General features: G+C 45.5%; 1 protein-coding gene and 1 non-coding gene across 2 annotated transcripts in view; one reads left to right on the top strand and one right to left on the bottom strand.

The window, feature by feature from the left end:
* Positions 1–14,298: 14,298 nt before the first annotated feature.
* On the bottom strand, positions 14,299–14,405 carry LOC116147272 (U6 spliceosomal RNA). The gene has a single exon (XR_004130805.1). It is a non-coding gene; the product is annotated as a U6 spliceosomal RNA (small nuclear RNA).
* A 10,192-nt stretch (positions 14,406–24,597) lies between these two features.
* The window catches only part of GPR139 (G protein-coupled receptor 139), a 37,395-nt gene continuing 35,077 nt past the window's right edge, over positions 24,598–26,915 (top strand). The window contains exon 1 of the mRNA XM_064478485.1: positions 24,598–25,096. Within this exon, the coding sequence (XP_064334555.1) occupies positions 24,973–25,096 (124 nt within the window). The 5' untranslated portion in view covers positions 24,598–24,972. The remainder of the gene's footprint in view (positions 25,097–26,915) is intronic.

Raw genomic sequence — 26,915 nt, 5'->3', positions numbered from 1 at the left:
AACCTCCAAATAAAATATTGTCCATGGGGAAGTAGAGGCCAAGACACCCCCACTGGCGAGGCCTGGGACCCACCCACGCTACCCACCCTGGTCCAGGTGACGCTGTTGCTCATCTGACATCTCTACACACATTTTTCTTTTCTCATCTCAGGATCTCTGCTTCTGTCCCCTCTCATGGAATTGGCCATCCATCTTAAAGCGTCGTAAGCAGATCTTCCCACCTCAACGCCCTGTCTCCTCCAAAGTTAGAGAATCCTTCAAACCAAATATTTAAATATTAAAGGAAGGCTTTTCTCTAAGCACCTAAAACTATTTGCTGAGCCTAATTCCCAGCTGAGAACAAATCCAGAATGAATGCTAACACGTCGTCCTAGGGAGAGGACCCCAATCAAAGCTGATGCATCTACAGAAATGCAGACTCTTGAATGCAAGAAACTAGGGTGACGGCCACTTAATCGCTCCTTCAATCCTCTTTGGAATGAGAATTCACTTCTACTATTGCGTCGTTCCAATCCCTCTTCCACACAACCTTCAGAGTGACATTTTTAAAGAATTCAAATCCGGTTATGTCATTCTTCTGCTTAAAACCTTTCAATGACCTCCCACTGCACTTAGGATAAACTCCAAACTCCTTAACACGGCCTGTGAGGTTCTACGTGATTGGGTCCCTGCCTGCTTCTGGCAAACACCCTCCCTGGTGCCTCTTTCTTCCTTACATCATAAGTACCACCCTTGGATCTGGGAAAAGAGGAGTTCTCATGCTGGGTCCCAACAATGTAGATAGCCCACATACCACAAACACACAGCAAAATAAATTTAGTAAAGAACACTAGGACAACCCTTAAGACCCCTTGAGATCTGGCATTCCATGTCAGTGCGGTGTGGGACCTAGACCCTAAGTATCCACCCTCGTGAGGAACACCATTCAAGCACAAGGGGACCGCTCCTCGGCATCCTTGACTCTTTATCTTTAAAACGAAAGGCGACTGCTTTCCAGTGCCTTGAAGGATGTCTCTGATGCCCCTGCTGATTTTGGAAACAAACACAGCCCTGGAAGGCAGAGATTTCAGCATTGAAAACACTTTAGTAAGAGAAAATACGAACTAATTAACTTGTCACATCCTTCCTCTCAGATAACACAAATGCAATACATTCTTACAAAATGAAGCATTGTTTCCTGGCAATGCGAAGCAACCATTTTCTTGCTTGCCTTCATATTTCAATTCAATGGATTCAGAGGTACTCATAGGTGAGCATGGTATTTGCAATCTGTTGGACGTGGTAGCTGAGAAATAGTTTGCAATATTAAGTGTTTTCTATTACTCTGAAGTATTTATATAATATATATATATATGTCTAGATTCTATTCATGACCAGCATAAAGCAGGATATCTAACTTTCATATCAACAACTAGCTGCACTTTAAGTGCTAAAATTGTGTAATGAGATTGAATTTAAGTTCTTAAAGCATCAATTTCACTTTTATTTAAATCACCTTGATTTGGGTTTTGATATTCATTTTCATTCATAGTGTACTTGTTAAATTTAATGGGTAGTTGAAAATGTTTAGGCATAAGTTATGTAGGCCTCCCTTGGGCCCCAAAAATGTTGGCAACAGGGCTGCTCTACATCTCCCATCTCAATGGAAGTCCAGGAGTTCTTCAAGTGCAGTCTTCTTTCTTACCTCAGGGCCTTTGCACATGCGGCTCCCTCAACTGGATCATACTTTCCCTCGGTGCCCTTCATCTGGATAACTCCCCCTGACAGCTTATATCTCATCTTAAACCTCTCTTCCTTTTGGAAGCCTTCCTTGATTCCCTTGGCCAGTTAGCTTCCCTTACTGTACCTGTTCTTCTCCTCTGTATACACTGGTTCAATATCTGCCTTCCCCAGTAGACTGTAAGCTCCTTGAAGGTAGGGATCGTGTCTCTCTTATTCACACCTTTCTCTCCAGCACCTGGAAGAGAACCTAGCATATATAAGATGCTCATAAATACCAGGTGACTAAACAAATCACTGGACAGAACACCAGCCCCGATCACACTGAAGTGTAATTACATGTTTAGGTCTCTCCAGCAGTACCGTGCGCCTGAGGGCAACAACAGGCAATCCCTGGGCTACATTTGGCCTGTAGTCTGATTTGTTTGGCTGGCATCATACTGCCCACATTATGCCTTTAAATTTTTGAGTTAACTGCCAATGTTTAAGAACTGGGAAATTATACTTAAAAATCCAGATTTTTGGCTTCTCTTGAAAAAGCCAAAGATTTGGCAACATTTCCCACCTGGCAATGATCCTGTGAGCTGAGACGCATCTGCTCCTACAGAGAGCTCCGTCGTCCCGACCACCACAGCCCTGATCTGCCCTGGTGCACTCACTTCTAATGACTCCCATGGCAGAGAACAATATTCCATCACCAAGCCTTTCTCCCCTTCTCCCTGAGCTCAAAGCTATATTACATTTTGCAGCCTGCCTTGCCGTTAGTGACTGAGTTCTAGCCAGTGAATTCGAGGAGACCGGATGAGGAACACCTCCCATCCTGGCCCATTAAAAAGTTTCCAGGCAAGGTCCTCTCTCTCCTCCCTCGTCTGTCAGCTGAATAGTGATGCCCAGGGCAATCCTGGAAGGTACATGTTTAAGATGGAAAAGCCTCCATCAGCCTAGATTCCTGAATGACTGGGGAGAAACTTCCCCACCTCCCTGCCACCCACCAGGAACCCCCACGTGGGACTGTTTCATTAGAGAGTAAAACATTCTTATTGTGTGAAAGCCACTGAAATGTTGGAAACAGCGGGTTTGATTTTTAACAGCAGCTGACGGTACCCTAACACAGCCTTCATAAGGCATTTGAACTTGGGATCCCTGTATAAGTGGTTGGAAAACAGAGAGGATGTCTTGCTCACTCCTTTATCTGCAGTGCATAGCACAGGGCTTGGCCCATGGTGGATGCTCAAAACATGTTTGCTGATGAATGAATTACAGGGACAGAAAGCATCCATGTAAGCTACAAGCAGAGCCGAGACAGGCTAACGCTACACCATTACCATCATTAGTGTCAACACCATCCTTCCCTTCACGAACCCCTAGCCTGTGCAGCCGAGCTTTCTCCTCTGAAGACCCTCTCCAGGTGGCTTCAGATGTCTCTTATCTCCTGCACAGTCATGGCCCACACCTGTGCAGAGGATGGCAGGAAGTGGCCTGTGGAATGGATAGAAAGAGATAGGCATGAAGTTGAAGAAGATGTTTGGAAAATAAATTGCATGCAATCACCTGTTCTTCTAATTCCAATCTCATCTGGAACCCGCTTTCCCAGTCTCTGCTTCAGTGCCCTTCTTTTGGCTAAAGAAAGCCCTGGAAACAGAGCTCCATCAGAAAAGAGGAACAACATCACCAAATATTTATTACATGCCCAGTTTAGATAATAGTGATGCTGAGCAACTTCTATGTATGCTGCCTTCTCCAGGAACTTACAATGGTAACGACTAATATTTCATATCACATCTTGAAAATCCCATTCACTTATATGACTTCATTTAAAATCCAAACATCCTTGTGATATATGCAGGCAGGATGGGGATTAATGCATTATACAGATGCAAAAATTTCTCAAACTTTTGCTTGATATGTGCCAGGCACATTGCTAAGGACTTGATATTGACATATCGTGTTACTGCTTTAAAAGATTAAAGCAGCTCTATGCGGCCTTTTCTATTATCATAGAACCTGTCCATTTTACTAATCACTGTGTTCATTTTATGAATGAGGATTCTGAGGCCTAAAAAAGATGACGTGACTTGCTCAGAGCCAAAAATTGAACCCCTGTCTGTCTGACTCCAAGGTGCTCTATACCCCCAGCTCTCAGGTTATATACATGAATTATTTTTGTTATGCGTATGTCTGTCTCCTTTACTAGATTTTCAGCTCCTCCAGGTGTAACCGTCTCCCCAGCTAGCACCGTGCCTGACACTTGCAACAGTACGTATGTGATGAATGCCACACAGAAAGGAAGAGTGACTGAGAGTTTTCAAAGACCTGTCCACAGCCACATACCTAGTAGCTCCCTCACTTGAGACTCAGAGGCAGTTCTGAATCCAAGAATTTTTCAATAATAATAATAATAATAATAAATAGCTATCATTTATTGAGAACTCATATCAGGCATTTTTAATGCTTATACTATTTCACTTAATTCTTGAAATAATCTTGTAAAATGGGTGTAATAATACCCTTATTTTGAAACAGGAGATCAGTGAGATCAAATAACCTGCCTAAGGTCACCCAGCTGATTCATCTTGAAGACTCAGTTCGTCATATTTGCGTTACTTCACCCTTCCCACCTTCCTCTCCTGAGAACTGGACCCGCTCTCTGTGTCTGTTCTAGGATGATTGAATCCTCCCCGCCCCAAACCCCAAACTGTGACCCCTGCCCATCTGACTATAAGAACTCCATTGCTCAGACATCCTGCAATGGAGTCCCCCCTCCAAGGAGGCCCTTGGATACGGAGGACACTCTCCAGAATTATACCAGAGGGGCCAGGAGCTTGAGCTTCTGCATCCGGCAGACCAGTTTCCAACGCTCTGCTGCTTTCTAGCTGCATAAACCATTGGAAGAAAGGAAGACAGGACTTACTGCAGACTATTATTTCTCTATTAGTGTAGCCTGGGATCATCTTATGACCTCAGTACGTATTTCAAGATGTTCCATCCGTCCGTCTCTCTATGCACTCATTCGTTTTTTAATCTATCAATCAACCCATCAACCTTACATCCTTTCCTTTCTTTTATTCATCCTTTTATCCATCCTTTAATCTACTCTTCCATCATCTTTCTTTCTTCCTCCCTTCATCCTTTCATTTCTTCCTTCAACTCATCCATTCAGCAAACATTATTAATCAATTACCCTGTTCCCAACATCATATAGGGCTCTGGATTTACAAAGCTAGTACAGAGGATGTGACATAGTATAGTGGTCAAGAATGGGGTCGACAAGCAGAGAGAACTAAGTTAACTTCTGGGCTCTGTCACTGGCAAGCTGAATGCCCTTAGACAAGTCCCGGAGCCTCTCTGAACCTCAGTTCCCTCCTGTATAAAATTGAGGGGAAGGTACAGTACATAACTCACAGAGTTGTTTGTGAGATGACAAGATGAAGTACTTGGTGAGTGCGCAAAACACCCTCAGCTGGCTCTGTTGTTATACAGCCAGTTCCTGCCTGGAGGAACTCACTGTGCATTTGGAAGGCACATTTGTAAATAAGTTAAGACTTGTGATAAGAGACCAAGTGGTGGGAGGTAACTAAAGTCAGCCTGAGGCACCAAGGCAAGTCTCAAGAAAGGGGAAGATCCCAGCTTCTTTTCTAATGAAAAGGCTTATCTTCCAAGAGAAGATTCATCCTGCATTACTTGATGACCCTGAGGCATTTAAAATGACTTTATGGATAATCACCTCTTTCCTCCCCTTGACCAAGTTCTTTGCCAAAGTATTTTCAGCACTCTGGTTCCGCGCTGATGTTCTGTGTCTGTTTCTGAGTTTAATAGATCTTCATTCTCCCATGTGTTGCATCTAGAATGTCCTTGGAACTTAATATACCTTAGATTCATCATTAAAATTATAGCAGTGAAAAAGTACCGTAGGTACCATGGAACCTATACTTTTGCATTCCCTAGACAGAAAGGCACAGAGAAGTTAAGAGTTGTGGGAGATCACACAACTAACCTGGTGACCCAGTTGGGACCAGATCCAAGGTCTTGTGATGCCCACTCCAAGGTTACTTCCAGCCTCCCATACTGTCTCCTCCTCTCATTCGTCATGCCACCCAACACCAAGCTGCCACCCATAGTCTTCTTTCTGTGTATTTCTTTATTTCTTCTGCATCCATGGTGGGGTGGCAAGTTGAGGGTCAAATTATCTTGAGAAAATGACTTTGCCTTACCTCACTGAGCCTTTTCCCATCTGTAAAATTATGTTGATAAGACCAACTGCATGGATTTGGTGCTAAGATTTATATTCAAGAAATGCTGGTATATTCTCTTTGATTCTCAGAACAGCCTCTAAGTGGTGGAATTGGGACTCAGACTTCACTGAACCTGACTGAAATGTATATGCACTTTGCACTGCATTTCAGGCACTTGGTCAATGCTCAACAAATAAAAGAAATTAGCTTCCAAGAAGGTCAAGTAGATGTACTTTTTTCTTCCCGCCTGCTAAGTGCAACTAAAATCCCTAGATAGGATATAGAAAACAAACATGAGTATAACTTCTACTTCCACCTGAGAGTAGCAGGGTAGCCTACTCACTTCCCCTGCCAAAGCAGCGTCAAGAGGAAAACCAGCCAAAACAAAAGGCTTTCGTAAGATCCAGAGTCTCAGAACATAATGCAAAAACATACAGACTTCAACTAAACAACACTCATCAGACCAAGAACCAGGACTATCTCAACCTGAATGAAAGAATACAATAAATCGATGCCAAGATGCCAGAGCGGTTAAAATAATCTGACAAGGAATTTAAAGCAGCCACTGCTGTAAAATTGCTTTTATGAGTAATTACAAACACACTGAGGCAGATGAAAAAATAGAAAACCTCCGTAAATAAGTAGAAAGTGTCAGAAAACAAGCAGAAGATAAGAAAAAAGAACCAAATGAAACTTAAAAACTTAAAAAAGACAATAAGCAAAATTTTAAGACTCACTGAATAGGCTCAACAGCAGAAAGGATGGGAGAGAGGAAATACTCCATGATCTGGTAGATAGAAAAATGGCAATTACCCAGCCCAGAAAACAGAGAGGAAACAGACCGGAAAAAAAAAAAAGAGAGAAATGAAAAGGGGCCTCAGGGACCTGTGAGGTTGTAGAAGATCTAACATTCATGTCATCAGAGTCCCAGAAGGAAAGGAGGAAGAGGGTGAGTTTGAAAAAGTCCTCAAAGAAATGATGGTAGAAAACTTCCTAAATTTGGCAAGAGCCATAAACCCACAGATTCAAGAAGATGAACAACTCCCAAACCCAAAGAGAGTCACACATCATAAACAAACTTCTGGAAACTAGAGACAAATTTTAAAACTCTTAAAAACAGCCATTTAAGAAAACCCAATATGACACCTTAGCAAGAAGGGAAGAAAAACCAATCCAAGTGATGTCAGATTTATTTTCAGAAACCATGGAAGTTAGAAGGAAAAGGCACAATATTTTTAGGGGCCAAAAGAAAAAAAAACTGTCAATCCAGCTTCGTGTACCCAGTGAAAACATCCTTCAGGAATAAAGAGGAAATCAACACACTGTTAGGTGAAGACGTCCCCAGAAGCCTGAAGAATGTCTAGGGGAAAAAAAAAATCTCTCTAGACAGAAAGGAAATAATTTTTTAAAAGGAACCTTGGAACATCAAGAAGGAAGAAGGGACATAGTAAACAAAAATCTGGGTAACTACAATAGGCTTTCCTTTTCCTCTTCAGTTTTCTAAACTATGTTTGGTGGTTGGAGAAAAATAGATTAGTCATCATTATAAGAAGAGAAAGCTATATGGAACTTAATTTACAAAAATGTGGAACTTTCTTTATAAAAATGTCTCTTCTAAATATGTGAATTATTTATAATTTCCGAAAACTTCGTTATTTCATTTGTCATTTGCCCTCTAAGAAGGTCCACATCCCGAGACGATCTGCCTGCCACACATCACTTCTCCCTAGTTAAACCCCTCCAGTTGCAGCACAGTGCGCCCAGCACCCAGAAATCCTGTGTCTCTCTAAAAACTTTCCTTAAACATGGCTGGGTTAGAACTCTTTGATGGCAAATGACAGGCTCGTGTTTGAACTTGTTTAAGCCAAACAACAGGGAGGTCAGGGCTGGAGCTAAGAAACGGCTAGGCTCAGTGACCCCAATGCCATCCGCTTACAGTCTGTCTCTGCCTCATGTCAGCTGTCTCCTTCTGCTACCAATTCCGTGATCTCCTATCCTACGTTTCTCTGAGTTCACATCCTAACAGGTCTGGGCCCAGAGTGAAAAAAATTTTTTTTCTCTTCTGCCTCCCATTTGAAGGAAAAAAAAAAAAAAAACCCAGAGAAGAACTCTGATTGGTCACTCCCGAATCTTTTCTCCCCTTTTGACCAACCTCCTAAACCTATGCCTAGGAGATGGGACCTGTTAGCAAAACGGAGTCTTGGAGCTAGGCAAACACTTTCAAAACATGAAATCAAGGGTGGTGGTGGCAGCAGGAGGAATAGCTCAGTGGCAGAGTGCATGCTTAGCAGGCAGGTCCTGGGTTCCATCCCCAGTATCTCCATTAAAAAAAATTAAATTAAATTAAAAAATAAAAAACATGCAATTCAAACAACACTTGACTATTCCCCTCCCACTGACTTCATCTTCCTTAGCTAAGAATCCTTAAGGAATCTGATCATGGCCGAGCTGGGTTTCTCAACCTCAGCCCTACTGACGTTAGGAGCCAGATAATTCTTTGCTGTAGGGGCCTGTCCTGTGTACTGCAGGACATTGAACAGCATCTCTGGCCTCTCTACCCACCTGGTTCCAGTAGCAGGGCTCCATGTCCCATTGGTAACACACCAAACATATCAGTGGACATGGTCAAGCATCCCCTGGGGAATAAAACCACCCTCAGTGTAGAGCCACTGCAGCAGAGGAGTGAGAGGTGGGAGCACAGAGGGCATTTTCCCAGAAGCTGTTACCAAAGTGAACATTTGGAGGGGTAAGGGAAGATAAGGAGAAAGCCATGCAGGAAGCAGGGCAGGAGGGAGACGGCAGTGCTCCTAGCACCTCCTATATCATTTTCCCATTAGCCCCTTGGCACCAATTAATTTATCATATTATCTAGTTGTCACCTTGGAAGAAGAGCTAGGATCCCAGGGCATATGAAACAGAATGAAGCACATAAATACTTCAGCCTGGGGGGTGTGGGGAGGGAAGGATGCACTAAGGATTCAGACTCCTTAAAGGAGCAGGTAGATGGTAACAATTCAGCATCAGTGACCATCGCCTGCAGGTCCTGGACTGTGTCTCCTATGTCTGCTCCCAGTCGTTAGCCATACTGACAGAAGTGATCTCTTGTCATTCAGAGTTTTACATGGACTTTCTCGGCTCCAATCGTATTTGATTCTCCCCTAAACCCTATGAAGTGGGCAAGGGAATATATTGTTATGCCCATTTACATATGAGGAAAGCGAAATCCATTATATTGGAAGTAGAGGCATTAAAAATGTGGGGCTTTTAGTACAGACAAACCAGAATTCACTTCTTAGCACGACCACTTAATACTTATGTAATCTTGTCATGTTCCTTAATCCCTTACCTATAAAGTGAAGTCCATGCCTAGGTAATGTAGATTGTCATAAGCATGAAGTTGGCTAATGCAGGGTGCCTGGCACCCAGCAAACACGTGGCAAGTATTATTCTCATAGTTACCACCATCATCCCTGAAATTCCAAGAAAAATTAAAATCAAGCAATTTAGCCAGAGCCCCACAACCTGTAAATGATGAGTCATATCCTGAAAATTAACTTTGGAATATTTGGTGTCACTTTACCATTTTGTGATGACTGAGATTGAGTAAGGGGATGAAGGTTGATAAGTCACTCTGTTTTCTGGTACTTTACATTAGCTTAAATCTCACTACAATACTGAGAATCAGTCAATGGTGTCTCCGTTTCACAGGTGAAAAAATCGGAGACTTAGAGAAGTAAGTTGCCCACTGTCACTCAGGTTGGGAGGGGGGTCGGATTATCAGTTTTGTGTTGTGAAGCCCTACCTACCACTCATTCTTTTACAATTCTGGTGGCTGGTGGAAGTACGGGATGGCGACACAGCTCTGGCCATGACGATCTGAAAAGTCTCAGGGAGTAGAGGAGGTTTTAAAAAAGGTTTTCCTTGCTGAAAAAAATAAATAAATAAGGATGCACAAGGGAAGAAACGGCTCCTCTTTTGCGTGATATGCACAGAATAGCTGCCACCATCTTGCAAGCATGAGAGGAACAAACTGGAGAGGAAAGCGGAAACATCAAAGACAGCAGAGCCGAAGACAAGGAAATCTGGTCCCTTGATGGTGTCACTCAACCAGCCATGGATTGAACAGCCCTGGATCCATCTGTCTCAGGACTTGCTTCCATGGAGGAAAATACATCTCCTTTTCGTTTCATCCACTTGAATCCTGTTTTCTGTTATTTGCAGCCGAATGCATCCTGATGAAATCAACCACAGTAATACCCCCACCACTCATAAGAATAGGAATCATTGTACACGGACTCACACTTGGTCCGTTTCAAATACTGTACTAAGCGTTTCAGATTTGATATTTCCTTTGAGATATTTCATATATCATCCCTACAACAAACTCATAAAGTAGATTCTATTATTAATTCCTCTTCATAAGCATGTAATAAAGTCGAAGAAAGAAAACTAACAATTTAGGGTAATGACACCTAACCTCTTGGGACATTGGGAAGCTGGCTCAGAGCGTGGACTCCTGATTCGGACCGTCTATGCTCAAACCCAGTTTTATCACTTACTGGCTGTGTGATCTGGGGCAAGTACTTACAAAATACTCTCTTTGAGCCTCCGTTTCCTCAGCCTTAAAATGGACGTGATAATTGCATCCATCTCAAAGTGTTAAGATGAAATGAGATTCGTTTGCTCAACAAATATTGTGTGCATGCTTTAATGTTCCTCGTAATTTTGCAAGGTTGGAAAATATTGCCTCCATTTATGTAAATGAGAAAACTGAGGTTTAAAGAGGTAAAATTGCTTGCCAAACCGCGCTGCCAGTAAATAGGGTGCTGGGATCCAAATCAAACTAAGTTTCATTTAGTTTCAAAGAATTGGGCATAGTAACATGACAAAGGCTGTTTGGGTCAGAGGCTGGGACAGAGAAGTGGAGGGATGAATTAAGTGCAGGTTATGAAGAGCTCTCTGTGCTTTGTCAAGGAACATGGGGGACACGTTGGAGGCACACGCTGGCTGCGGGTCTATGGGAAGCAGGCACCAGGGTCTAGAGTAGGCAGTAGAGAACAGGGAAACGTGAGCACAGCCGGATGGGTGATCGGTCTACAGAAATGCCGCCAGTCTCTGGGGATACACTCTCCAAGGATGGCTACTGGAGCCCGCCTTTAATTATTAGATTTGCCTTGTGCACTGTGATATTGTGATTTTAAATAAGAATTATGTATTCAGTCTTTGTCCTGCTCCTGGCACAGAGCTCCAAAAAACCCTTCAAATTCCCTAAGCATTGGGGGAGATGAAGGTATCTTTTGTTATGTTAGTGAGGTGAGTTTTGGACCACATCTAGATAAGGGCTTGGAGGGTTGGAACTTTCAGTCTCACCCTTCTGACCTCCAGGGAGAGGAGAGGAGCTGGAGGTTGAATCAACAGCCAATGGCCAATGACTTAACCAATCATGCCTATGAAATGAAGCCTCCATAAAAACCTAAAAGTCATGCGTTCAGAGTGCTTCCAGGTCGGTGAACTCCAAACTCCCCTCCCCCTACTTTGCCCAGGGCATCTCTTCCAACAGGCTATTCCTGAGTTACATCATTTTATGGTAAACCAGTAACCTAATAAGTAAAATGTTTCTCTGATCTCTGTAAGACACTCTAGCAAATTAATCAAACCCAAGGAGCGGGTAGTTGGAACCTCCAATCTATAGTCGGTTGGTTGGAAGCACTGGTACAACCTGGACTAGCAGATGGATATCTGGAGTAGGACAGGGTTGGGGAAGGGTGGGGCAACCTTGTATGAGCCCATAGCCGATGGACCTGACATTACCTCCAGGTAGATAGCGTCAGAATTGAGTTGAATTATAGGACACCTAGCCAGCACTGGAGAATTGCTTGGTGTAGGGGGAAAAAAACACATATTGAAATTGGAATCAGAATATTTTTGTTTGCAAAAATCAATAAGATGTCATTGGTGGTTACAGTTCAGTCATCTCTCCATCGACCAATATGGGTGCAAATTGACCTCAAGCATTTGGGTAATCAGGGCTCTGAAGCTTCAAATTCTTGTATTTCAAAAAGCAACATGATCTAGTGGCTACAGTAGGAAATCTGGGGTCAGACAGAGCTGGCCTGGAATCCTTTGTATCTAGGTGATCTTAAGCACAACGTTTAACTCTTGGGACCTCAGTGTAATCATTCTGGAGTCAAGTTTATCTGGTTTCAAATCTTGGGTCTGCCATCTACTGGCTGTGTAACCTCAGATAAATTCCTTTTAAGCTCTTTGGGGTTGTTTCCTCATCTGTAAAACGGGGGAGGAAATTTTACCAAACCATTAGAGGGGTGGAGATGAAATCATAGAAGTCATACATTTAAAGAATAGTTGCTGATCACCTTTTCCATGCTGTGGTGGAGACAAGACAGACAAGATCCCCGTCCTCATGAAGCTCGCACTGAAGTGGGAGGGAAGAGGTGATACACAGATAATTAAAATAAGAAAATAATATCGAGCAGTGATCGAACTAGAGCTGCTCTGGACACAGAAGGGGAGACCTGAACAGAGCTGGATAATGGTTGACCACAGGCAACAGAAAGCACGAAGGCCCAGAGGCAAAACAGAGTTTGGTGTAATCATGGAGGAAGGTAAAAGAGCAGTGTGTCTGGACTGAGCAGGAGGAAGGGTATACTCAGAGGTCCCTAGAAACAGGAGGCAGAGCCACACAGTGAAGCGCCAGGGTTGGTCAGGAGGCAGAGGTGGGACAGGGCAGAGTGTGGCCTATGTGTTGAGTGTATCCTACAGGCCAGGCATTGTGTTAAGATGTACATAATGTTTTCCCAAATAGAGTCACAAAAGATGCTGTGGTCTGAATGTTGTACCCACACAACCCATCCATGTGTTGAAATCCTAACCCCAAAAGATGATGGAGTTAGAAGATGGGGGCCTTTGGGCTGATTAGACCATGAGGGTGGGACCCTCATGAATAGGATTAGTGCCCTTATAAAAAAAAAAAAAAAAAGAGGCCTTACAGAGCTCCCTAGCCCCCTTCCATCAAATAAAGACACAGCAAGAATGCTCCGGCCATGAACCAAGAAGTAAGCCCTCGCCAGCCTCTATGTCGAATCTGCTGGTGCCATGACCTCCAAGGTCTATTTATCCTCCAGAATAAATTTCTGTGGTTTATAAGCTACCAACTCTGTGGTGTTCTGTTATAGCATGCTGAACAGGCTAAGACAAGAGACCATGGAGAAGATAATGTTAGGGGTTCCTAGACCCAGTATTAACTGACACTGAATCACATGGTGAGAGTTTACCCCTTTCCCATCATTCTGATGACAGCACAGTGGGTGCCAGCATATCTTTAACGCCTCTCTAGCAGTTGCTAATCTCCGCTTTCAACAAAGAATGAGTAGGCCTCAGACTCAGAGCCTTGGCAGGCTACAATTCTAGCTAAAATTCTCATGACGCTGGTTTTCCCCTCCATGATTTCTTCAGTGATTTCCTTCTTTATAGAACAAGAGAGAGTAATTAGACTACACATGATAAAAATGAATTTTTAAATGAATTTTAAATATCTAATTTCTACATAGAGGTATTTCTAAGTGAATCAACTTAAAGAGAAATACTATGTTAATAATAGTACCAGAGGTAAAAATCATGCACATGGTACTCAAATGGTGAGATCTGAGGACATGCTAAGTCATTCTCTTTGATCCTAATAACAACCCTGTGAGGCAGACGTCTTTTTCGTCTCTGGTTTACATGTTAGAAACTGGGACACAGAGAGAAGTGACTCAGCCAAGGTCACAAAGATCTCTTCAACCCAATTCTACCCGGATCCAAAGTTTGAAATCTCGCCATAGATCATGACAGATCATGGCATTTATTTTCCAGAATCAGAAGTCACCAATTTGGGAAAGCCTCATATGAATCTCTCTCTCTCTCTGTTTTTTTTTTTTTTTTTGTAATTGAAGTATAGTCAGTTACAAGGTGTCAATTTCTGGTGTACAGAATAATGTGCCAGTCATGTATGTATATACATATATTTATTTTCATATTCTTTTTCATTAAAAGTTATTAAAAGATATTAAACCTAGTTGCCTGTGCTATACAGAAATTTGTTTTTTGTCTATTTTTATATATAGTGGTTAACATTTGCAAATCTCAAACTCCCAGATTTATCCCTTACCACCCCCTTTCCCTGATAACCATAAGATTGCTTATTATGTCTCAGAGTCTGCTACTACTTTGTAGATGAGTTCATTAGTGTCTTCTTTTCTCTCTCTTTTTTTTTTCTTTAGATTCCACACATGAGTGATATGTGATATTTTTCTTTCTCTTTCTGGCTTACTACACCGAGAATGAGGATAAAAACATGGAATGCTTCACGGGTTTGCATGCCACCCTTGCGCAGGGGCCAGGCCTATCTTCCCTGTATCACTCCAATCTTAGCACATGTGTTGCTGAAGTGAGTACCTCACATGGATCTCTTAAGGAGGCCCCAGGGACCTGCCAGCTTTAGAAGCTAGCAGTCAGGTGCATGGGTAACCCTCACCTGGGCAAAGCACTACATTCTCTCTCCAAATCTTCTGTAGCTTCTCCTCCCACAGGGCAGCTACAGAGAAAGGCAGAGCAGTAGTGGAACCAGACATTAGATTGTAAATTGTTCACTTAGATCAGTAATAGAGTCCCTGGGATGACAGTGCTGTTCCAGAGAAGACAGCCCTCAGTGCTCAGGCATTCAGGACATTCTGAAACTTTCCTGAGCAGGACAGCTCATTCTTCTGCCCCCACCGAGCCTGGTCCAGCCATTAGATTGCCTACCTGCTGGCCTTTCTAGCCGCTCTGCTTCTGTCACCATTGGTGCTGGGCAGAACCGGCCTTATCTGTACATTGATGAGTCATGCTTTCTGAACATTTCAATGTTTTATCCCTGCGGGGAAGATTCTGGTAAGTACCTTCACTCTCACTGCTCTTAATATCCCATGCCTCCCTCTTAGGACTATTTCTAAGGCTCTTAAAGAAAATTGAACTTTTTGGCAGTTGTAGTGCAGTGGTTGGAGAGAAAAAAAAAAAACTGCAGGGTTGGGGAATGTTTTCATGATGAGCTAGCTGGAAAGAACATTCATACTTTCTGTCCTCCTCTAGTTTGATGGCTTGAGTACCTGGAATGTTCTAGGCGTTATATGACATGTGAGAATTCTTGGCGTCCTGAAACTATACAAATCCGAGGAAAATGACATTTGGTAAGTTTTTATTCACATAACACACACACATGATGGTAACTCTCAGTTACTGTTATTGTCTCTTTTGGAGCCAATTCTCAATGATGCAGTGAATGGCATCCGCTTTGAGTTATAAAAGCTGCCTTTGTGTTCCAGCTCTGACACTAATGTGATGTGCGGACACCTCATTCTGGACCTCAATTCTCTCATCTGTAAAGTGGGAGAATTGGACAGAATTTATCTCTGCAGGTCCCACAATTCTCAAGCACTAGGTCATCATGGGGACACTGCTGTCTCTCTCTGAGCCATGGATTTCTCGTGGACAAAATGAGCTAATTAAGCCTTGGCCACTTCACATAGTAATGATGAGAATTAAAATTAAATGGTTTATGCGGCTACCTCTGTGATAGAGGCATACCTCAGTGATATTGTGATAAACATAGTGACAAAGCAAATATTGCAAGAAAAAGTGAGTCACACAAATGTTTTTGTTTCCCAGTGCACTGTATTGTGGTCTCGTAATACCACTGCATCTGAAAAAAGAACAATGTATATATCTTACTTAAAAAATACTTTAGCTGAAAAATTCCAACCATCACCCATGCCCTCAGCTAATCATAATCTTTTGCTGGTGAAGGGTTTGAAATATATCAAAAATTACCAAAATGTAACACAGAGACACGAAGTGAGCAAATAGTGTTGCAAAAATGGTGTATGATAGACTTGCTCAACGACACAGGGCTGCCCAAACCTTCAGTTTGTAAAAAGTGCATGATCTGTGAAGCACAATAAAACAAGGTATGCCTGTATTTTGTTACAAGTGAAGTTCTACCAATTGTGATGTGTTACTGTGATGAGAACAAAGATAATCAACTGATCGATGCACGTCCTTGAGATGCTAGTAACAGGCTCCTTCAGTGACTAACATAAATGAAGGGGACGTTTGGTTTCATTTTGTTCGTTTTTTGAGAAATATTTGTCACACATTTACAGAGCCTTATTTAGACCATCTTTATATTTGGGGGATTTTTAAAAATTGTAGTAAGTACATTTAAACATCAGATCTGCCCTTTTAACACATGTTTAAGTGTATAATACAATATTACTAACTATAGGCAGGATGTTAAAGGTCTCTAGAACTTAATCATCTTGTGTAACTGAAACTTTACACCTGTGAGTAGCAAGTCTGCATTTCCTCCCCACCAGCCCCTGCCCCTGGCAGCCACAATTCTACTTCTGCTTCCATGACTTTGCTCATTTAGATACTTCATGTGAGTGGAATTATGCAGTGTTTGTATTTTTCTCTCTGGGACTGTTGTCACAAATGGCAGGATCTCCTTTTTTAAGGCTGAATGGTACTCCATTGTCTGTCTGTACTGTTTTCTTTATCCATTTATTCATCAACGAACATTTAGGTTGTGGCCGCATCTTGGTGTTTGTGAGCAATGCTGCCGTGAGCATGGGAGTGAGGAGATGCTAGAGGGCTCTCAGGGAATCAGGAAACCATAGATCTGGGAATGGCAGAAAACGTGAACCACAGAAATGGCCCCAGAGCAGATGAGTCCTGGGGGGCCGTCCCCACGGACATGAATGAAATTCATCTCTCCTGCCCTCGTTTCACTCACTCAAGATCCTAAGCCCCAGAACCGGAATCTAACTGACCAAGTTTAGGATACCTGCCTGCCCACCCCTCACTCCTGACTCAAGGATCTGGCCCCTTCTGCTTCCATAAAGGGGCGGCGGGAGCCTGAATTCACTCTCCTTCTGAGAATACGTCTGGCGGAGAGGATCACGCTCCGAGGGGAAATCAGGGTCTGTTAGGAAGGGGAACATAATTCTGCACAACCCGTAAGTGTGAGATTATTACTGCCTGGAGATTTACTTAAATGCTTAAATAATCACAATGTGTCACCCTCAGATGTAATTTTTTTCAACTTTTTGAGATCACGCATTTCCCCACCTGGTACAAACAGGTAACTTGGTTTCTTTCTTCCTTCCTTCCTTCCTTCCTTCCTTCCTTCCTTCCTTCCTTCCTTCCTTCCTTCCTTCCCTCCTTCTTTCCTTCCTTTCTTTCTTCCTTTCTTCCTTCCTTCCTTTCTTTCTTTCTTTCTTCCTTTCTTTCATTCTCTCTTTCCTCCATCTCCTCTCTCCTTCCTTCTCTCCTCCTTCCCATCCTCCCACCCCCTTTTCTCATCTCTTCCCTACCCTCCCCCCTCTCTTCCTGTTCTCCCCCTCTCCTTTCTCTCTCCCCCAACTCACTTCTGTCAGGGAAGGTGACAGGGGCAAAGGGAGAGGCAAAGGCTATTCAGTCTCATGGGTCCCTCTGAACCAGAGAGAAAGGACTGTCTCCTCCTGCTTCAGCATCCTGGTCAATTAGACCCTCCCTCAATCTACCCCAAACACACACACACACAGTAAACAACCATACACTCATGTGTGTATGCATACAGACAGATAGACATGTACACACATACATGTGTATAGGTACATACACACAGGCATATGCACACATGCACGCATGTACAAATCTATGTGCACATGTACAAATACACACACATGAGCACCAACACACATGCATACACACACACACACACACACTCTCCTAACCCTCACCTCCCTCCTCTCAGGCAAAAGCCCTGTTTCCTTCAGCTCATGCACAGTCACTCTTCACCTCCTGATGAAATTTAGCCAACTATGACTTGGACCCTGGCTTTTTCCCCTCAGTTGGTAGGGGAGAGAGAGACATGCAATTGTGGAAATCTTCTCTTCCTGCTCTGTGGCAGCCCCTGACCACCTTGAAATGTCAATGACAAGCAACAAAAGACTTTATCCAAATTCCACGTGAATCGGACTTGCACATCAAAGAACTTAGGGCATTCTTCGAATGTACTACATTTTTTTTTATCTATTCATCCATCAACGAACATGGAAGCACTGGAATGCGTCCTCAGCAGCTCACCAAGACGTCCTCGACCACAAGCCAAGCCTGCAGAATAAAACCAACACAGCAGAGAGACACAGTGCTTCAGTTCTTACTGGAAAGCAAACAAGAGCCTGCAGACATAGACAAACCGATAAGAGCACTAGCAGAGCTGTCCAAGGTCAGCGGAGACCTGGGAGCATCGGGGGAAATGCGAGGTACCATTCTGCCAGCCTAACTGCAGGGAAGGAATGGTCTTCTGCACCAACTCCGAGAGCGAATGTCTAAAGAACTACAACCCCCTCAGGAGCTGTTGGTTTCAAAAGTAGCTTGTAATAACTCGCTTGGCCAAGAGACACTACACAAGATATTTTGTCCTATATTTTACTGTAAGAATTTTCAAGGATACATAAAAACTGGGAGAGTTTTACAGTGAAAACTCATGTACTCGTGACCTAGACTCAACTACTAACATCTCCTTGCTTTCACACATGTCTCTCCATTCTCCTTTCTAGCCAGCACTCCGTTTCATTTCTGGACGCATTTCATTCACGGTTAGTGGCATGAAGCAGTACACTTCATTCCAGAATTTCAGCACATGTGTCACTAACTAGCGTTCAGTGTTTGTTTGTGGTTCATACACAAGATACTTTTGACATTAAAAAAATAAATAAGACATAGGGGTAAAGGGAAGGGAGGAATGAATAAGGGGAACACAGAGAATTTTTAGGGCAATGAAAACACTCTGTATGCTGCTACAATGGTGGGTACATGTCATTATACATTTGTCCAAAGCCACAGAGTGTACAACACCAAGAGTGACCCCTTAATGTAAACTAGGAAAATTGGGTGACAATAACCGTCATATTCATTGATTGTAACAAATGTACCACTCTGGTGGGGGATGTTTATGGGGGGTGGGGGTGCTCCTCAGGTGAAGGGTGGAGGGGATATGGGAAATCTCTCTACCTTCTGCTCAATTTTGCTCTGAACCTAAAAGTGCTGAGAAAACAGTCTGGTTTTTTTAATTAAATAAATAATGAAAAATGAACTAAAACCTATGACTTAGGTCTAACAGGGAACTGGCACACGGGCATCCCATGGGCTGAATTCCACTTGCAGACATGTTGGTTTTACCTCCCCAGTGTCTATTCCAATCCCTCCAGACAGAGAATGCCACGTTTCCTTTGGATAAATGGTCTACCCTTTCTCACAATCCATGTGATTTATAAAGAACTGACCCCTTCTCTTGGCTCCATTGCTGGACCCATGAGCCCTGCCTGGCTGATCAGCTGGCTTCAGAAATCTAACTCCAGCTGGTGGGTTTGGTAGAGATGGGCACATGAGTCAGGTGGGTCCAGCGAGAGCCAGAATTCTCCTCTAGCCCAGGTTACTAAGCTGTTAGGTTACATCCAGGGATGCTGGTACCCATTTTTTATGAGGCTGTATGAGCCTGCATGAGAATGAAGTTAATCCAGAGCAAAGCCTATTGGTGGAAAGGAACAGGAAATTTTTCCTCCTGGATCCCGTCAGGCCTAAAGTTTGGCCAACTTCTATACTTTTCGGTTACAAGAGCCAGTACATTCCTTTTTAAAAATTAAGCTAGTTTGAGCTTTTTTCTATTTATTTCAATAAAAAAGAGAGAAATACACAGTAGGGAGCTGAGCTGGGATTCACACTCAGGTCCGGGTTGAAGGACTCACTGCATGCCCTGTAATGAGGTCCTGCATTAAGGATTCAAAGAGGAAGGACATTTACCCTGCCCATGGGGTGATCTGAATCCAGGAACTGCAGGTCCTTGAGCGGCAACGCCATGTGGTAATTGAAGGAGAGAAGGGGTGTCAGGGAGTTGCAGGGGGCGTGCTGGCTAGGAAAGGCTTTGAGGATGAGGAGTCTGGAAAAGCGAGGAGAAACCAGAGGACAAGTTAACATTCTTAACCGAAGTGCAGGGACAGGGCAGGTCAGCAGGGTGGGAATAGGGTGCTCCAAGCCCCCTTTTACCAGCCCTCCCATCCAGAACTCAGTCCTAATCACTGTGTGTCTCCCTCCACATCTCCATCTCTCCCTCTCTGTCTCTCTTTTTCTTTTCCTCTCAGCCTCTCTCTACACGACCCCCACCAACCCTCTCCCTCTCCCCCACCTCTCTGTCTACTCTCTCCTCCCTCCCTTGTTCTCATGGACTCATTCTCCTGGGACACAGTCCACTCCATCATCAAAACCACCAAGCTCAAGCCAACATCATTTCTCACATGTCCAACTTGACAGCCTCATAACTTGTCTTCCCGCCTCCATTCTTGCCTCCCTTCTATCAATCCTCCACCTCCCTGACAAAGCAAATGTTTTAAAATGCAAATCATGGCATGCCTTTGCTTTAAACCAGGGATACACAGCCTACAAGGTCCTTCGCATTCTCCAATCACTCATTGGTCTTCTGGTTCATCAAAGAGTCCTTCTCACTCCCACCCTAGGACCTTGGCACTTGCTCTTTTTTTCTCCCTAAGATGCTCTCCTCACTACTAGCCCCACATCCCTTCTCTGGTTAACTATTATTCATCCTTCATATCTCATCTCAGATCCAAATATTACTTCCTCAGAGAAGCCTTCCCTGATTGCCAGACCACATCAGATATCACTGGTATATGTTCTTTCATTCCTTTGACTTTTTCTTTAAAGCACTTCTCCAAGTTTATAATTATGAGTGTGTATGTGTGTGTGTGTGTGTGTTTGTGTGTGTGTTTATGGTATCAGATGGATTGATTCATGTCTATCTCTTGCTTAAAGATCCAGGAAAGCAGAGACCAACTTTTTAAAACAACTGTATATCCAGAACTCAGTACAGTGGCCAGCAAACACTTCTAGGTTATTACAGTTCCCACCACTCCCAATTGCCTTCCCAACACTGAGTAAAGTGTTAGTTGCAATTTATGTAATATTTGCACTACTGATTTTCTTAAAGAATTATTACTTCAGACTACTGTCTCCATCAAAGGATGGAGAAATGGAAGCTAGACCAAGAGGGCAAGGTGTTTCCAGGAAAACAGGAAATAGCCTACCTCTTTGCGGAAGTGAAGAATGTACAATAGCTTTGCCTCACTCATGTTTATTACCTGTCCGGGCTTATAAGCATCTGAGTTTGCAACCCATTCCCCTAACACTGTCTGTATATTTCTATTATATTTATTTATTCATTCATTTAATATTTATTAACCTGGCACTATTCTTGGTACTGGAAATACAGCAGAGGACAAGATAGATGGAGTCCTTGCCCTAGTGTTACCTGGAAGCCCACATTATATTATGTGACAGTTTTCTGTTAATACCTGTCTTTCCACTAAACTAAGCTCCTCCAGTGGTTACAACACAGGCTCTGAAGCCAGACTGCCTTGGACAGGTGGCCCAGGCAAATCCTAGCCAAGTGGCCTTGCACAAATTACTAAACTTCTCTAGGCCTTGATTTTCTCACCTGTGAAATGGGGTTAATAACTGTACCTTCCTTCCTGTGTTACAATGAAGATTAAATGAGTTAAGAATAACTGTCTCGTCATAAACCACCAAGAAATGTTGACTCTTATTACCCACTTCTATGGCCTAAGCAGAAGCAGCTTCATGGGTGTAGGACTTGCGCTGTCACACAGGCCCCTCGCTCAGAAGGGCTCCGGGTTTACTGCCCTGCTGTTGCCATCCTGAAATTCTTAATTTTTGGACAAGGGGCCTCCTGTTTTCATTTTTCATCAGGTTCTGCAATTATGCAGCCTATCCTGATTAACACACATTAAATGTCCAGTAAAAGTCTGTTAAAGAACTAAAAAGTGCATGAATTTCGCCAACCACTGTTGTCAGCTCGCACATGCCACTGCCTTACAGAACCAGTCAGGTGGGTCGGCGCCTGAGCAAAATTAAACAGCCTTTTTCGTTGACTCATCCAGTTCCTCCCCTGAGACCAAGAACACCCAAGACCTGACTTACGACCTTAAAGTTCCTCTCATCCAACCCATCCATTTCCCGGGAAACTTGGACCTCAACAAGGTGCCAGTGTTCTCGACAGAGCAGCAAAGAACCCAGTCCAATTCCCCATTCTCCAGAATTGCAGTCTGCACTATTTTCACTGCTCCACACCCTCTCTCCCTACCCAGCATCCCTGGAATGAGACATACCTGGTTTTCTTTATACCCATTTTACAGATGGGGAAATGGAGACTCAGAAATAAGATCCATCAAGATTCCCCATACGGCCCAGTTCCTCTGCTCAGTAGTATTTCTACTTTTATAAAGAGTCTCTAACTAGAGCCCCAGGATCAAACCACACAAATCATTTTAGAGGAGCAGTCATGTATCATGATTATATGCTAAATCAGAGATTGTGCCCTTTCCCAACCTTATGGGCATCCCATGTTCTGACTCTGTAGCTCACAAAGACAAAGATAAACTCAAATCCCCATGCACTGCATGCTCTAGGTCAGTGGGTGCTGGGACCCTTCATCCTTTCAATGTTTGTTGAGAATCTGCAAAATGCAAGCAGGGTGTAGACGCTGATCATGGAACTATGAAAAAAGATAAAAGGCCTCGCCCCTCTAAGAGGGGAAACACACAAGAAACAAACTATCTAAACAAATTGTATATGGTGTGTTGATGGTGCTAAGTCTATGAAGAAAAATTAAAGGGGTGGGGAGCAGAGGAAGTGAGCATTTTGAATAGGAATTGGTGAGGATTTTACTTCTAAATAGGGTTGTCAGGGAAAGCATCAATCAAGAGGAGACACAGAAGCAAAAATCTGAAGAAGATGAAGAAGCAGGTTAATGCGGTTTTCTGGAGAAAGAGCACTTCAGGTAGAGGAAGTAGCCAGTGCAAATGCCCTGAGGCATTATCTGTAGCTCACAATGTAAAAAGACCTCTGAATAGACTGGGAGCTTTGTCAAATGGCATATACCTGCCTGTCCCCAGCCCCTGTTTCTCATCTCAGTCAAGTTGCCTGCAGACAAATCCAATCTATAGGTTCTTTAAAAATTATTTTTCAATCCTCTATGATGGCTCTGTTTTTTGTTTTGTTTTTGTTTGGGATAGTCACATTTAAAATGAAAGCGTTCACAGCAAAATTTCAGTCTGTAACTTGGCTTGAGATATCACGGGCCCGGGCTTGAGTGCACGGGCCCACGTGACTCAGTAATAATCTGTCCCTTTAGGGGCCATATGCCTCCCTGTTCATCACCGACCCAGCCAGGCCCAGCGGATCCCTCCCTCATGCAGACTTTCTGGTCCTGAGTGCGATGGAGTTTACCCCGCCCCACCCCTATCTCTGCCTGGGGGAGCCCCTAACAATGATGGGAACTGGACGTAGGCCCCTTGCTGTGCATGAGGGGCAGGGGTCCCCTCTATCTTGGGAGACCTGGAAGAGGCTGGGGAAAGCCCACCAGTCCCCTTTCCCCTAAAGTGGATGTTACGGGGGGGGGGGGCTGCTGGAGAGCAGGGGGACGTGGGGTCTTAGGCCTCTCTGAGCTCATCAGTCGCCCCTGCGTTGGCAGCTGCTACAGCCCCACCTCTCCTCGGGGTTTCTGCAGAATCCTTCACTCTCACACGCACTGTCTTGAGCCTCAGACAGACTTATTTTCCTTCCCAGTTTGGCCGTGGCTCCCAGAAAAGCTGCGTGGGGAACTCTACATCTGCCGACCCTGAGAAGAAGGGGGTGCCCATTCACCCCAACTCTCCAAGACCGCCAAACCCCACCTGCTTAATCTCTCTTATCCTTCACACAACCTCCAAATTCTAGACCACCCCTCAGTTGACTCACATGTGCGTTTGTGTGTGTGTGTTTGGTGCATCCTGTGAGCACATGAGTGTGGTCTCTGTGCATGTTGATGGGGTGCCCCTGAGCTTTCACGTGTCTGGGCATGGGAAGAGAGGGCCTCCGCGTGCCCGCTTGAGTTTAGGTGTGCCCTCATGACTGCGTATTGTGTCTGCGTATTGTGTCTGCGTGAGTGTGGGTGAGTGTGTCGGTGGCCGCAACAACCCTATCCCTGGCAGAAAGTCTCCCTGTGGAGGGCTTCTGTTATCCTGCCTGCATCCCATTCAAAGGCACTCAGCTCAGGGATAGCCCACCTCGGGCCTCCCGCAGAGTCGGCACAGGCATTCAGAGGCACGCACACTTCCTTTCAGGCTCAGCTCCTCGGGTCCAGGAGAGCTGATGACCCTACAGCATCCTTGCTCCTCCAGCCTCCTCCTCCCGCCCCCTGCCCTGGGTGGAGAATCCTCTATATGGAGATGGACTCTCGAAGCACTGGCGAGGGGAAAAGAGAGGTGGCTGGGAGAAAAGTCGAGCAAGGCAAACTGAGGACACGCTGGAGGAGTACGGAGCCTTTGCGGGAGAAGCAGGTCCCACCCACACCACGCCCCTCCGGCGGCGGGTGGAGACGGGGGTAGTCTGTTCCCACTGTCTCCCTCTGGGGTTCCCAGGTCTAACTCCCATCTCCTCCAGAAACTGGAGCGGAGAGAGGCAGCCGGGACCCCCTCCTCCCGAGCATCTCCCCACCCTCTGCCCTCCACCGCGATCAGGCAGTAGCTGATTGGCTGAGGGGAGCGGCGTCCCAGCCCCCCGGCTCCGAGGCGGGAGCAGAGCCTGCCCCGGGTGGGAGGCGCACAGACGGGCTCCGGGAGCCCCTCCCGAGTCCCAGCGCCCTGCGCCCTGCGCCCTGCGCCCTGCGCCCAGCGGGAGGGCTGAGCCGGGACTCCAGGCGGGCAGGTGCGGAGGGAACAGAGGGGACCACGGCCAAGGGTAGAAGCAAGTCCTGTGGGGAGAGAGGCGCTGCTGCTCCAGCTGCTGCCTCGGCTGCCGCCGCCACCAAGCCGGCGTCCAGAGCGGGGCTGGCAGGCCGGGCGCCGCGACAAGGGGAGCGAGGGGCGCGCTCATGGAGCACACGCACGCCCACCTCGTAGCCAACAGCTCGCTGTCCTGGTCCGCCGGCGCGGCCTGCGGTCTGGGCTTCGTGCCCGTGGTCTACTACAGCCTCTTGCTGTGCCTCGGTTTACCAGGTGAGGGGCGTGGGGGAGAGGGAGGGAAGCCAAGAGCCCCCAGCGCGGGGCGAGCCTGCCCAGGCCCCCCCCCACACAACCCCGGGCCTAGCCACCTTCTCCGAGAGATCCCTGGCGCCCCCTCTGAAAAAGTTTATGCCTTAAGGGCAACTGCGGACATTTCCCGACTGGGGGGCAAGGAAGTTGCGGTGGCCTGGCAGGGACCGTGCTTGTGTGCGGCTCACGAGTGCGCGCGGCAGGCGATGGGCAGGATGTGAGAGGGGTTGGTGTGCGGGCGCGGGGATTCGACTGTGTCCGTGTGTATTTGGGCGTGTGCGCGTCTGAAGTCAGCGGCGTCCCCGAGCCGGTCCAGGGAGGGCTGTGTGTGTGACTTGACTGCAGGTGCGGAGACATGATTTCGTGGGGGCCTCCCCTCTTCGGTCGCCCCCTACGTCCACTCAGACTGGGGGCACCTCTGACCCTCAGCTTGTCGCTGCCTGACTTGAGATGAAGCCCGAGACCCTGATGCTGGCTGCACTCTCTTGCTCCGGGTCCCTTGGGCTGGAGCAAGGGATGACAGCCCCCCACCCCCACCCCTGCTGCCACTCATCGAGGAACGCGTCTCCAGGCCGGCTAAGAAGAGTCAGGATGACTCTGGGACCATGCCTTGGGACCATGCCCTGGACAGGGCAAGGGTAAAAAGACACTCGCGGGCTGCTGAAGCCACCACCTCAGGGGGTCACAGTCTCCTTGAGGACATGTCTCACCCCTTGGCTTTGCCTCCTGTCCCGCTCACCCTCGGCAGCTAACAGCGCTGCAGATGTCTGGCTGGTCCCACATCCTAGCCTTCTGTTCAAAGTGTGGCTGAGACTTGTACTGAATTCCTGAAGAGAGCTGAGCTGCTGGGAGGGGGTTGGAGGTGCTTACCAGGGTCGCCTGTGAGAGAGGGGGAGGGGTTTCTTGAGGCTCCAGCTTGATATGGACCTTTCTTCCAGACAGTTCCTGAGACAGACTCTGTAGCAGAAAGATTCCTAAAGATCACTTGCAGGCAGATGAAAGAGAGGGACAGGAAGAAACAGGGAAAAAAAAAAATCCAGCGTACAGCCTAGAATCGTAACATCATCTACCCCGCTGTACTCAGCATCCTGGGATGCTGGGAACTTGGGAGCTGGATTTCTGACAGCGTTGCTGAGATTTCCTTTCCAAAACACTCAAGTTGGTAGCCAGGACCCTTGATAAGTTTGTTTAAATATATCCCCCCTCCCAAATTTGACAGGTACGAGAAAGCAGAAGTTTGCCAAGGCTGAGCCTCTCCCCCAGCAAGCGATGAGGCTTTTATTACTAACTAATCGCTCTGGCTGCCCTGGGAGAGAAGCTAGCCTGATTCGTCCTTCTGGGGCAGCAGCACGTGCCCTGTAATTACCTCGAGCTGGAATTGATTTTGGTCCAGTTCCCACCTCCTCCCGTTGGCCCTCCTGAGCCTCTCCAGAGCTCTCCTTTGGGGAGTGTTTTTGAGAAGGTCGGTGATTGGTGACACTTGCTGAGCCAGAGAAGTGATGGGGCCCCTTCTTCAGCCATCATATCAGAGTGTATCAGACTCCGACCCTTCACCCTCCCATCTCCTCTGCGGACTGAAGTAGCCAATCTCTCAGGTTTTTCTTCTGACCTTAAGGGACAGAAACATAAAGACAGAGGGAGGCTTCAAGGGTCCACAGCAGGGACATGAGGTCGCGGAGAATGAGGGAAAGCTTAGAACTTCAAACACCTCAGTGTGAGAGTCAAGTACCTCACACTTTTACAGCCTAACTCCTATGCCAGCTAGGACCTTCCTGACCCATAG

This window comes from Camelus dromedarius, chromosome 24 (assembly GCF_036321535.1).
Source record: "Camelus dromedarius isolate mCamDro1 chromosome 24, mCamDro1.pat, whole genome shotgun sequence".
NCBI lineage: Eukaryota > Metazoa > Chordata > Mammalia > Artiodactyla > Camelidae > Camelus > Camelus dromedarius.
The sequence above is the reverse complement of the archived record's forward strand: the minus strand, read 5'-3'. Positions and strand labels throughout refer to the sequence as shown.